Below are 14,426 nucleotides of genomic sequence, written 5' to 3' on the forward strand. Positions count from 1 at the left end.
TGTATGTGCATAAATGAGTCTGCCACCATTTGACAGATGAGCCAATGATGGGAACATGAAATTACCCATTTCTTTCTACAAGACCACATCTCTAGAGGGATATGTTGGATATGAGTGTATGTATCTAAGAGTTAACGTGTACTTGATATGTGTCATCCACCTCGGGAGGGAACCTCTGCCCTGATAGAACATCCTAAGACATGTAGTCATTCAGGCAATGAGAGCAGAACACAGTAAACTTATATCAAAGTATTCTATAAAGCCTGATTTCTGCATTAGAGAAACAGAGGGTCTCTAATACTGATTAAAGTTTTCAAGAGCCAGTCAAAAGGCTTCTATCAGTAAGTGGAATCTTATTGGAGGTTAGGGACTGCTGGGTTGAATGGGTTAGATGGATGAGTGCTGTCTTTAGAAACTGTAGCCAGTATCAGCTAATTCAAGGTCATGTAAGAAGTTAAGGCATCTTTTATTGCACCAAATTTAGATGTTTAAGGTCTGGCTTGTGTGTTTGGTGTCTACCTGCTATGTCAAGAGCCAGTGTGGCTTATTTATACTCTAAAATATGAGTCATTTACCATGTGCCAACCTAATTTAAAGCAGAAAAATCTTACATTTGTAGTCTTTCTGGCTGCATAGAAAAGAAAAGAACTGCAGCCAACTGATACTAATACTATGGAAAACTGAAAAAGAAAAATACAAGATGACACAGAGAAGGTGAAAGAGATACAAAGAGTAAGGAAAGAAATAATGTAGTCTAAGTAGGACGAAGACAAAATGTTTCAGTGAGACAGCGAGAGAGGGAGGGCGTATTTGGCCCCGCATTGCTAAGCTCCAGGTTAGGTGGCAGGGCCATTTGGCGAAGGCGCTGGTGCTAGACTTGATGGATGAGACAAACTGCAGGCTCTTTTCTCTTGTAACTTTAAAATCATTAAGCCTTTTACATGGCCATGCAGATTTTTATGGCCACCTCAGACAATCTGCCGGGGTTCATGTCTTTAGATCAGCAAGATGGGAGAAAGCAGAGAGATGAAGAGGATGGGCATAATGTTCAATCTTTATGTAATGCGGCTCATGTTGCTCAGTAACGCTAATTTAAGGTTTGCTTTTTAAAATTTACAGTTATTTCTAGTCAATTTCATATTGGTTGGATTTAATTAAATAATATATGTAAGAAAGTGGTATGTCTTTATTTTTTTCTCCTTTTTGTGCACAAACATCAGTGATAGCCTAGATTTTGTTGATCAGTCACAGCCTACTGTAAAAAGCAAAAAAAAAAAGAAAAGAAAGAAATGTGGCCTTACATAAAATGACAACTGCATAAAAAATAGAAAACTGAAATGTATGTATAATTTTGTGCCTTTTTAGGTTAATTTGTCAAAATGACTTCATTAATATTTAGCTATTTAAATTTTAGCTAGCTAAATACTATTATGATTGCTAGCTTTAGCCTTTGCTAGCTTTAGCTAGCGAAGGATAAGTTAACAGCAAATTTTCAATGGCTACTGTTTCTTTAGGACAGAAAGCACATTAAATTGTAATATCAGAGTCTACATTTGTGATGACAAACTAAACAGTAGGAACTTGAACAGCTATGTAAAGCTGGCAATAACACAGCCAGAGTGATTTATGGCTAGGTTAAGCCTGGGCTTAGCAGCTAGGCTACTTCTACTTTGGACCAAAAACATGGTTTAGTAAGGAAACTTATTAGGTATTTGAAGGACAATTTAAAAAATTCAGTCAAAAATAAAATGCAAGAATCTTAAATACAGCTTGCAGAATCCACGATGCTGCGTGAAAATATTCAAATCTCCTCCAAATGACATAATGTGAAATTTAGTTTTATCCTTTTCTCGTCTCTTCTGATCTTCCTATCATAAGACAGGTGAGAATGGAGTTCAGCAGGTAATCCGCACTAAGAGGACGCCATGACAGTGATCTAAGAGTCTAATCTGCTTCTCCTCTTTGCCAGACACGTTTTGCAATAACAAACACAGAGAGGAATAACCAGGAGATACACAGCGAGGATATGAGTTGCATTACTTAAATCTAGTTATCTAAGATAAACCTTTAACCAGCAAATGAGGGGAACACACATGCTGACATAACATATTCACATCACCTTCTGATAGGATTCTATTTCCTTTTTTCCTCTGAGTGTGGATATCGGTACAAAAGGCCAGTAATGTTAATGATAAACCAGCAGCAACAACAGTGTGGGAGGTACTATGATCCGCTCTAAATATTATCAATAACAACTCTGTGCGTGTGTCTTTATCCATCCATCCTTCTATCCATCCATCGCTCTCATTCTGCCTCCACAGGCTGCCTCCTCCGCTGTTAGGATTCAATTAACACGGTGCAGGCAGCCACGGCACCCTCATTAAAGCTAATTAGTTAAAACATCAGCCAATCTAGCGTTAATTGGCTTTGGTAATTAATTCAGCCGCTAGACCATATGAAAGCAGCAGGGAGAGCGATAATGAGAGGCAACGAGAGAGGCGAATCAAAGCAAGGGGAAGGGGGAGGAAAAAAAGGAGAGTAAATGAGAGACATAAAGAAAGAATAAATAATAGGGAAGTAATATGCAGGAGACTATTTTTTGTGTTGATATGTGCTGCTGAAGACCAGCTCTAAGTGTGGATTAATAGGGCTATTGAACACAAAGTCAATCAAGTATGTCAGCTGTATGGAGAACAGTCAGCAGAAAATATCAGCATCGATTAAAATGCACTGAAAGTTCCTGTTAATGGGCAACAGTAGCTATCAGACGATAAATAAAATATGTAATGTCAAAGTGTGTGCTGAATTTGTGTTTGCAGTAATACTATTCACTATATCATTTAGTATAGCACACACACACACACACACACGCGCGCGTGCAGGCGGGCAAGAAAACAGGCTGTGTTTGTGTGATTAGGGCTGACTCAGAGTATCTATTTCAAACTTGCTGATGTCCCTGTTTGCCCACTGACACGGCATGTTCCTGTCATGATTAGGCCCTTTGGGATGGAAATGAGTGCCGACAGGCCTCACGCCCACACCTCTCTCCATTCGGTATCCCTCCACCTCCACACAGCTGAGGAAGGAGAAATGGAATAGAGTCAGTCAGCACAGACAGGGCATAGGTCAGTAAAAGCAGAAGTGTCTTCCCTCTGTGTGACTTAATTATAAACACACGTCATACACTCCTAACTGCAGGCATAGCTTTCATATCCCATGTTCTAAAAGGATGCTAAATAAGAACAATGAATATTCCACTTAGTCTGCTTTTGCCACCTTCGGCTTCCTGCAAACCACTGGCACACTACATGGGGAGCTGTGGCTGTGTGTTATTGGGATTGGCCCGTGGCTGCTGCTTGTGCCTGTGGCTCTGTGGGTCAGCGCTTGGTAAATGCTCCATTAATTTACTTCTTTCTCGCTCACCACTCTTGGACAGGAGCACGCACGCGCACTGACAAGGTGATTGATTGAATAAACAGCTGTCAGTAGTTGGAGATAACCTTACAAGCATCACTCCGCTGTCTTCGAGACGAACACATATGCCTGTTGCCAGGTCCCAGGAGTAAAAGCAGCATTATACATGCTGACACACACACACACACTGGGATCATTAGATCACAATTTATCACATATGTTCAAACTAGGCAGCCGGTGATTTATGATGTGCTGATCTCTTGGGCTTTCCCTTTCTCTTTTCTAAATCCACCTAGTTTCATTTTAATTCCTTTTGAATTCTAAGAGTGTGTTTAAAAGTAAGGGGCCGTGAAAATGTTCTTCTGACCCAAAACCTTTCCCCAGTGACACAAAAAGTATTGTGCATATAGTAGCAGTAGTGCAGTTCCTATCGATGTAAGACGAATGCATCTTCTATTCATTCTACCTCTTATTCACCCACAGAAAAATTCCAATTGTCTTGAACAGACAGCATACATCCATACTCCTGCACACACACACACATACACACCTTTCCACTTGCTACCCCTCAGTCGGCCATCTCTTCATCCCTCCTCTCCTCTGTACGGCACCGACATTTCATTTGCTTTTCTAAAAGTGACAACCCCAGGGAGCAAGGGAGGGATAGTGAAAGACCCCGGTGATGAGTTTTGAGCAGGGCGTGGAGGAGTGCTATTTAAAAGTGCCATGCATCACTGTCAGGGAGTGAGACTGCACACAAACACACACACACACATACGCACATATGCTCAGACAGACACAGGGAACGCACACGCTCGCAGAGAGCAACGCAAAGCAGCCTGGGTGGCAAACTGAAGTTGACCCCCCGTTCCATTTCATCAAATGTCCCCTGAATGAGCCACACAGCCTCATCTATTTTGCACGCGCGCCCATACGGAGGCAGTGATCAGCCTAGTGTCTAGCCTGGTTAAATCACAGCTCACTTAAGAGAAAAACCATATCACTTCACCGGGAGACCCACGCACACACACACCTTGCTAGTCCCATTTGTGTTAATGCGGCCCCCTGGTTTTGGGCTTTAGGGCTCATATTCGCCATTATGGAGATGATGGCTTTACGGAGCCCCTCTCACCTCACCTTGCATCGGTCTCGGGGAAAGACAGGGGAGAGTCGAAATGAAGGCTGACACCTTGGCGGGATTTATTTGATTGCGGATGCGAAGCAGTGTCATTCTGGAGAAAGGGAGAATGCAACGAGAGGAGGAGGAGGAGGTAGAGGAGGAGGCCTGGACCCTGAGGCTAAGTGAAAGGAAGAAGAGGAGAAGATAGTGGGGTGAAGGGAAAGAACGACAGAAATAAAGGAAAGGAAAAGGAAGAGATTGGAAGGGAAGGGAGGAGGAGTCGGGGGGAAGCAGAAGTGGCCCTCTTTCCCTTTCGTGAATCAAATCAAATTCCCCTTATCGCACATTATTTGAAGAGGTTATCGGGCGCGGTAATGCGGTTACACGCCGGGCCGCGGCTGAGAGATTTCCTTGTTTACCGATGTTGGCGGGTGTTATAGCTAACCGGCCGGGCGAGCGGGAGAGGGGAGGGGAGAAGAAGGGAGGTGGAAGAGGAGGAAGGGAAGACGAGAGACAAGAGGGTTGTAGGCATAAACACTTGATGCATGTCAGAAAACTCATTTAAGGGAACAACAAGGAGGGGGAATGGAAGTGTGTGCGCGCGCATGTGTGTGTGTGTGTGTGTGTGTGTGTGTGTATACACATAAGGTGAAGACAGTTGTTCAAGGACAGAAAAACAGCCTCTACATGTAGACACTTTGTAATTCCATTTGGAAAATGTGCAAGTGTGCCTGTTGCGGTGTGTTTGTGCGAACGTAGCATACAAACATACTCTGTATATGCCAAGCCATAAATCCGGCCTTCCTCTTTTCTGACTCTTACTGTTGCGCTTAAATCCAGTTTACATGCTCGGTGCTCATTAGCTGATTGTGTGCATCCTTTACAAGTCAGTACAATTCCTTGCAGAAGATATAAAAAATAGAAAAGCGTGATCAAGTTCATGGAAAGTCAAACATTTTGGTTTCTTTCTTTCTAAACTCCTTCATAAAGAGGACACGTTTAACCCAAAAATCTGTAAGTTTTTATATCAGTGCATTTCTTACTGCCATGCGCCATCAAGGCACGCTATAAGCAGCGCATAGAAAAAGGGAAGGGTTCAGTGTACACCAATCTCCTGCTTCCTTAGAGGCCGCCATGTTGGGCGAGATAAAGGCAGAGAGATGACACGCAATCCAGGTCATTAAATGGGATTTGAAGCCACAGTTTTGTGAGTACATGCTTTGCCTCTTAGCCCATTGAGCCATGAGGACACCCCAAATGGTGTTTTATCTCTGGTCCCATTGAGAGAGAGTATTGAGCTGACAATCCCTGTCCTCTCTGGAGGTGGCCTTTTACCTCAGCTCATTGTAGTCTGAGACTGGGAGCCTGTGCTATCTAGCATCTATTGATTCCCACTTCATCTGGACCAAAGCAAGGAAGAGGGAGACGGGGTAGCACCGAGAGACTGAAGAGAGAGGAGAAAAAGTTTTTATTTTACAAAGAAGAAGAAGAAGAAGGACGCCAGTTGAAGTAGTACAAGAGGTTCAAACTTTTTCATCATTTCGTGATGACTAACGATTCACCAATTTTCAGCAGCTTTTGGCTGCGCAGCCTCTGAAGTCTGAGATTTTTGAAAATAAGGATCACTCATATTTATTAGTGCACAATAAATATAAAAAAGGGATATGAGGAAGAAAAGGAAGAAAGGAAGAAAAAGCAGTGTTGCAAATGGGGAAAATGAGCATGTAGACTTAGGAAAGCAGGAAGTAAGGCTATTAGGATGAAAGTGAAACAAAAGGAAAGGAAGGGATGGCAAAGAAAAGAAGATCCCTCCTCTTTGCTCTCCACTCTTCCACATGATCTGGCTTTCTCCTCCTCACCATCTGCTGTCTGTAATTGCCTGTCTAGTTGTGTTTGTATGTGCGGCTCCTCTCATTATTTGAAAAGCCTAATCAAGGACGTATTTTGGGGTGATCATTGATTAAATTTAACATTGTTTCTGTTTTTTGAAAAACTAAAAATAAAACAGCCTTATGATTATCTTTGCAATTTTCAGTCATCCCACTGACAGATTCACAAAGCTGAACTAGGAATTAGCTACTCAATTTGTCGTGTTAGACCAGCGTAAGTGTCGTGTCAGCAGTACAGCAGTCAGTAAATAAATCAGACTGGCGATCAGAAAAGTCAGAGGATATGCTTCCTGCCAGCTCGGTGACTTATTGTTTCGTGAAGCCACTGAGATCTGTTAACTGGCTCAAGTGACAGAGATGAAAGAAGGGAAAGTGGTGACAGGAGGAAATAAAGAAGAAGAGGAAAAGAGAGAGATACTGATCTGGAAAGGAGAAGGAGTAGGTAAAGACAGATGGAGGGACTGGGAGAAGGAGAAAGAACGGAAAGGAAGTCAGAGAAAGAGAGATAAGACAATCCATCTTGGCACATTTTGTAGGGTGGGAGGGTTCAGGCCTATATTCCATCATGGCTGTCAAGGAGACGCACACCTTCTCTCGGCTCTCCTTCTCCATCCATCCATCCATCCATCCCCTCGTTTGGGCGGCCGACCAGTGCTTCACTGAGGAGTCTCAACACTAAAAAGTCCTGTCAGTCCTATTTCCTTGTTATTGTCCAGCCGTCTTCTTGCTCCAACCCCCCCTCCATCTTCTGCAGCTCCGGTGCCTTCCCCGTGCTACCCAAGATTAAACGCTCCCTCGTCACGCCGCAGGGGGAGTGTGTGTGTTTTGAGCGTGTGAAGTCTAAAGCGGGACATGTGGGTACACACATGTGTTTGCGTGTCGCCCCAACATTAATCATCTTTAAGGGGCTGACAAGCCGGGTGTGCGACATCGCATCACATCAGCACTACCCCACCCCCCACCCCTCCCACCCCTGCTTCTCCTCCTCTTCCTCCTTCGAGGGATTTTTCTGTCCGTTCGGCTCTCCCCATCGCTCACTTCCCTCGGGGAGCACTTGACAGTGAGAGGGGAAAAATAAGAGGAAGGGAAAAGAGAAAGTACATGGGAAGTAAAAATGACAGGAAAGGAGGAAAGACCACAACAGCAAACAAGTTTAAAAAAAGAAAAGAAAGAGATGAATAGTGAAAGTTTTGACAAGACTTTTAGGGCAAATAAACATTGCATGGCATTACATTTGGATTAAGTTGGGGCCCGTTTTTGACTGAAAGATGTTTCATTTGCTAATTTTGCAAGTTTTATATGATAATTTGCATATGGAGACACACTTGTTGCTGATATATTTAATATTTTTAAGCTTAAAAAAAAATCTGCCTTTTAAAAAAAATGCAAAGTTTCCATTCAGTGTTTGATTGAATGCTTTGTGTTGCAGGATTTATGAAATTATCTATTTATTTTCACATATTGTGGCTGATTTTATATTTTGGTCTACATTTAGTGCTGCTTTTATGTTTTTGGTGACAGCAGTTCCCATCTCTGTTGGATCTAAAAGCTGTTAGCTGTATTTATTCCATCACATCACAGAAAGTCAAATTTACATGTCTTAGGAATATGTTTGGTGTTAATGTGCTGGTTCATATTTTTCTGTAAAAAAAAAAAGTTTGAATTCTAACCGGTTCACACAACCCAATCATTCCTCCACTTTAGTATGTTTTCCTCTTATTCATTGTTGCTTTTCGGTTGTCGTAAATGTGCAGCTACACGTCTTTATCATCAATCTACCAGTACAAAAATAACCTCATTCACAGAGAATCTTTCAAACTTCAAAAGAAAATCACCTCTTATTGAAATGCAGAAAGTAAACTTTCACCATGCAAAACAAGCGTTTACACGTTTTTTTGGACTCAACAATAATCAAGCATATGTTTGTGTGCGCGTCCGCGACCTCCAGGAGTGCGTTTGTCTGCAGAATAGAAAGCGGCCCCATCGGCTGCAGAGGGGGATTGGATCTGTTCTTTGTTTGCTGTGGCGGATGGCGGACGGCTTCAGCATGACTCAAATTATCTTGTCAAAGCAATAAAGGGGAGAGAGGAGGTGTGCAGGGGCTGAGAGGGGGGGTAAAAAGGAGATGAAGAAACAAGGAGAGAAAGGGAAAAATCAGAAAGGAGAGGGGTAGTAAGGGAGAGAGAAAGGAAGAGATGAAAATAAAGAAGATGAAAAAGAAAGGAAGAAAGAAAAAACAAAGAAAGGATTGTAGGGAGAATCCGAATGCAAAAAAGAGAAGGAAACGTGTAAAAAAAGAGATAGAAAAAGAGAGAAAGAAGGTAATCGATTACCTATTTTCCAAAGTCACTTAACGTGTCCAGTGCTGTGGGCTCTGTTAAGCAGCAGTGCAGGAGAATGAGAGGCTAGTATGCATGCACACGCTCTGAGAAAAGAAGGGCAGCGGCAGAGGTGGGTTGTGGAGGGGGGGCGTTTGTGCGTGCTTTCCGTTACTAGTTGTATCATGATGAGTCCTTTTGCAGGAAACTATGAGCAAGGATAAATGCCCCCCAAGGGCTGCATGTGTATGTATAGGAGTGTGTGTATGTAATGTTTGTGCATTAAAAAGAAAAGAAAAAGAAAACAGTGCACTAAAGACAAGGCAGATAGGGAGTCCCCCTGTACCTGGTCCCCTTGTTGCCGTGGTGACAAGCGGTCTAAACGGGATGTCCTGGCTGAGGCGGGGCCTATTGTTTGTGGGCTAAAAAAAGAACTATTTGATTGGCTATCCAGGAAATCAGGAAGTGTCCTCCAACTCTAAGCACTGATATGATTTCAATAGATGGTATTTTTAGCCAGGTTAGACAGACAAAGCACAAACACAAAAATGCATACGTTCCAACACGTACGCAGTGCTCGACACAATGACACACACACACACAGAGAAACAGGTGTGGCCCCACCCTATGCCCTGCTGATCAAGGACAATGAAGTGAGGTAGTGTTGGCAGACTCTATACAGCATTATCTCATCCATGGCAGACACTTCTTTAACTCCCCTTCTAACACCACCTCCCGCTTTGACCCGAGAGCAACATTACACAATGGATACTGTAGAGCACTCTAGTCCGCTTTTGTAAGCGTGTAATCCAGAAATGTATACTGTGATGCTTGCTGAAGATGCTGGCTCCTTAAACCCATTTTCTTGCTTTTACCCTAAAACTTCTGCTTCACTGCCACCTGACAAAGTCTGTCAATACTATGCAAAGAGATTTATGTAGGGGAGGCCAAGGTCAACACATGCTCTAGCATCTTGTCAATCACAATGTGGCCATGTCCTAAAGCATACCCTGCATGTTTTTACTGTATGGAAACATATTTTTATGAAGTGACCATTATGTTGACTTAAATAAGGCTTGAAGTGAGTGACTGAAACAATGATCTCTTTAGGAAAATGCCTACTGAAGTTCTTTGCGATAGGACCCATTTTTGCACTCATAGAAGTTGCCCCCTGCTGGCCATTGTAAATCTACATATTTAAGGTACTTCCACACTAGCTTCATTTTTACTCGATGGGATTCCGCAGTAATAAAACAACAGTAATAAAAAATAATATTTGAGGTGCATTCTGATACCATATAATTAAACACACTCAACATGTAAGGTTTGTGCATGAAAAAAGAAATGGTTGGGTGCTTATATTTCTTATGCTGATATTCTTGTCACTGTGTGTTTCTCTTCATTGGTGTCTCCAGGTAAAAAGAAGATGTCCCTGTATGACAGCCAGGCTCCAGTCTGTCCCATCTGCCAGGTGTTGCTCAGGCCTGGAGAGCTACAGGAACACATGGAGACAGAGATAGAGAGGCTAGCCACCATCTGCCTCAGGTAGGACTGAGCTCTCTCCTTAACAGAGTCAAATATTTATTATAAGCCTTACTTTAATGATCTCTAGGTATGTATATATGTCTTTATATATCCTATTTGGATCAGTCTCAAGGAAACTGTGCACGAACACATTACACATACATTATTAACGTCTATATGTTTAAAGCTAAGTTTAACCCGGTGTCTTACAATAACGGACACAGGTATAATGAATCCTGTAATCTTGAATTGGAAACAGAAAAACATTGTCCTGGGTAATAAATAACAAATTGGGATGTCTCATAATTTCATTAAATTAAGTAACATGAATCATATTACCAGGATATATTGGTTGATACAGAGTAATTTTGAAGGATTATTACCGCCTGTATTTCAACTCAGATTTTATGTCCAGCTCGCTGACCTATTTTTTTATTCTGAACAAAGATTTTGGTATCATAAATCTGCATAAAAGGCAGAAGCACGCTGTCAATGCAAAGCTAAGTGTTTCCTACAGGGATTAGGATTCAAACCCGTGACCTCAAGTTCACTTCTGCCCCCTTTTTTTCCCCTCACGGCAGTTGCACGAGCTGTTTTACGATGGACAAATCAACTCCGAGCCCTTTTAACGATGGAACACAACCATTAGGATCCATATTTCACCTTGACCACGCGTCGGGTTTTGTGTATGCACCTACGTCTGTGGTTGTGACCCGGTGTCCACCTAAGCGGCCCAGTTTTATGATAGTACCCATTAACCTGAAGGAAAAGGGCAACAGATAGCGTCACCCCAAGTGGAAATCACACTTCATTTACCCACCGTTTACACTGTGCGCACCCCTCCTCTTGTCTGTCCCTGTCCGAACACTATACCGCTTGTTTCTTCTCTTCCATTTATTTGCAATCATTTATTTATTTGATTTTTTTAATCTCTTCCTACAAATCTTGTTTTTCCCCCTTGCTTAATAGGCCTTTACTGTTCTTTTTTCTCATATCTCATCTATGTTTCATTAGTTATTTCTTCATGATCTTTAATTTTGATTTTTAAGTCAGTTCCAGCCATTTAAGACCAAAGCAATGGCCTAACTTCCTGAATAAGTCAATTTATATATATTTTATATAGCTCCAAATCACAACAGGACTTGCCTCCATGAGCTTTATATTGTAACCCAACGATAATACAGAGAAAACCCCAACAATCGAACAACCCCCGTTGAGTAAGCATGACAGCTGGAAGTAAAAACTGCCTTTTAACAGGAAGAAACCTCCAACAGAACCAGGCTCAGGGAGGGGCAGATGTATGGAGGGTAAGATGTATGGAAAATAGGACTGTGCAGGAGAAACCGATGGACAGAGATGGATTCCCTACCAAAAAAAACCCCGAATCAAACAAATAATAGAAAAAAAAATGTAAATGTATAATTATGAAGAATATATATGTATGGAAAAGATTGGAGGAAATTATCAAACTGAGCGTCAGCCAGGCATTATTGGACAAATAGCCAAATCTTGTTTTATTTTCCAAGCTATCAGCCACATCTCAAGGCTTTAATCCGTGGATAGAATTGGTTCAGTTGTCATCCAGAAAGCCAGGAGATGTGGCTGGGAGCTCTGGGGAAACGTGGGAGCCATGCATCATCTAGTAATATGGCAAGGTGTCTGTGTGTGTTTTAATAATTAATAAAGGTTAGTAGTTTGTCCTTCCCTCTGGCAGTGTGGGATGCTAGCCCTGGGAAGCCTAGTTCCGATGTCCACTCTCTGTCTCTCTCTCACACACATACACAGTTATTTAAGGAAATAGCATCATCCCGGCCTGAGAAGGGATGGTGGCTAATGTCACAGCTGGCTGATTTGCCTACTTGCCATTAGATCCATACGTACACCACAAAAAAAAGGGAATAAGAAGAAGCAAGAATGGAGATGTTGAAGATATTTTGTGAAAAGCACTTCCTCTGTATCTGTGAGTGATCTAAAGAAATGTGAACAGGAGATAAAACTGAAAGGGTTGTGTGCATTATATCACAAAACTAACCCCCTATTCTAAATGGCACACCCACCCACCGTGTCTCCTTCTCTCTGGCTCTCTGCATGGGAGCTGCCATTATTGGAAGTGACAGTGGGAATTTGGTCCAATTTGTGGTAAATGTGCCTTTAATGACGAGCAGCGCTTGCTGAATGAAAGAACTGTGGGTATGGAAACGAAGGTGTGTGTGTGTCTGTGTGTGTGTTTAAGAAGCATGTGTTTCTACTTGTTTTGCCCTTCTGTCCTAGTTGCTCTTGCTACATGTAAATGTACAAGTGTTTGATTACAACTGTCAGTCCGTGTCCTCTCTTCTGACTGCGAGCTCTGTCACTTGTTCATAGGACATGGCTTTTCATGTTTAGGCATTGAAATCACACGCACGCACACACACACACACACACACACACACACACACACACACACACACATAGAGTTTGGCAAATGGAAATCTATCATGCCCTGTACATGTCGGGTGGCTTGGGGCAGGCAAAGTAATCTACATACCCCATCGCCCCCCTCCTCACCTCTGCTCCTCTTCTTCTCCCTCCACCTCTATAATCAATTTGCCTCCACTCAAGCCCCCACCTCTCCACCAGATGACACAAAAAGGCAAAAGCAATCAGTATCTTGAGTTTAGTGCCATCCCTACATTCTTCCATTCTTCCCTCCATCTCCATCCACCAAGAAACGACTTATTCATCTTTAGCTGGTTCTCTCTCTTTGCCCCCTCTGGTTGGGAGAGGAGGTGTGAGGCCGTCACTACAATTCAGTAGCACTGTGTCCAACCGATGCAGATTTAACCAGGATGGAGGTGAGTGGGCAGTTTTAGTTAATTGAATTCCATCAAATTACTGTTCAAACCAAATTGAACAGGCACTGCTGGCACTAAAAATCGGATAAATATACAATCCTGGTGTTGATACTTATAGTCTGAGTAATGTGAAATACTCCACAGTAGTTGCGTAGTGAGATCAAGGGATACTTTAAACAATTACAGCAGTCTGAGATTGCATATCTGTGACACAGCTGGAAATCCCCACTATTGCATACACAAATTATTAAGTCTCTGGAAGGATATCTGGATCTGAATAGTTTCATATATTTTGTTGAAAACTTGACAGTGATTTTCTTATCTCAAACTATGTATAAGTAAATAGTTAATTCCAAATCTTGCCTTGTTTCTTACAATCTTTCATTAAAAAAAATCCAGATTCAGATCTGGAGCACCTCCAAAGCTGAATATAATAGTAGTTATAATAATAATAATAATAATAATAATAATAATAATAATAATAATAATAATAATTCAAATAAGCTTTATTTTAATAGTAGTTTTTATAAAGCAGATTTATAAAGTGCTTTGGCAGGCAGGCAAAAGCAACCAGAAAGCCAAACATTAAAGTCACACCCAGTCCTTAGTAAAATTCTGCAAACAAATGTGCCAAGCAATTCACATTACTCCTTTGCCAGAGTTACTTACTTACATGCAGAGCAATAAGATGACCTTCAAGTGTAAATTGACTGTGTTTACTAGGGTGCAAGGGACTTAAATAAGACACTTTTGAGTTGCTGTATGAACAGCATTGAACGCCTGGATTTCTTTTTCTAGCTTTATCTCTAAAATATTTACTCAGGAAGGTGTAACAGCCTCCAGAGTTCTTGAAGTGAAGTGTCCCTTTAATCTTTGTCAAAAGAGCTTCAGCACAAGAAATTATTGCAAAATAAATAACAATAGTAACTTAAATATTACTGTATGTAATGGTTATTATTTGTACCTTTGCATAACATAAAATTCACAAAGACAAACCGTCTACACAGAAAGCAACTTTTTAGACCCTGTTAAAAATGGTGATGAACTAAAAATGTAATAATTAGAATGTTTTTAAAATTAATGGATGATCAAATTTCCACAGCTTTTTCTAGATTTGATACATAACCCTGTACATTTTATACATATCTCCCTACAATTTTTAAATTTTTCTATACACATTCTGTACATTGTTACCTATATACACAATTCGGCTGCTTATGTTTATAGGACCACCTTCTGTCTTGCTTTTATATTTAATTTTCCCTTGCTGTAAGAGCTCTGTAACACCGAAATTTCTCATCTGTGGGATAATAAAGGTTTATTCTAT

At 41.5% G+C, this 14,426-nt stretch overlaps 1 protein-coding gene across 3 annotated transcripts in view; it reads left to right on the forward strand.

Annotated features, from left to right (window-relative positions):
* Nucleotides 1-14,426, forward strand: part of rnf220a (ring finger protein 220a) — a 159,255-nt gene that overhangs the window by 107,335 nt on the left and 37,494 nt on the right. For all 3 annotated transcript variants that reach the window (XM_063461928.1, XM_063461931.1, XM_063461930.1), the window contains exon 3: nt 10,157-10,286. In XM_063461928.1, coding sequence (XP_063317998.1) covers nt 10,157-10,286 — 130 coding nt within the window. The remainder of the gene's footprint in view (nt 1-10,156; nt 10,287-14,426) is intronic.

The sequence above is a fragment of the Pelmatolapia mariae genome, linkage group LG18, assembly GCF_036321145.2.
Source record: "Pelmatolapia mariae isolate MD_Pm_ZW linkage group LG18, Pm_UMD_F_2, whole genome shotgun sequence".
In the NCBI taxonomy this organism is placed as follows: Eukaryota; Metazoa; Chordata; class Actinopteri; order Cichliformes; family Cichlidae; genus Pelmatolapia; species Pelmatolapia mariae.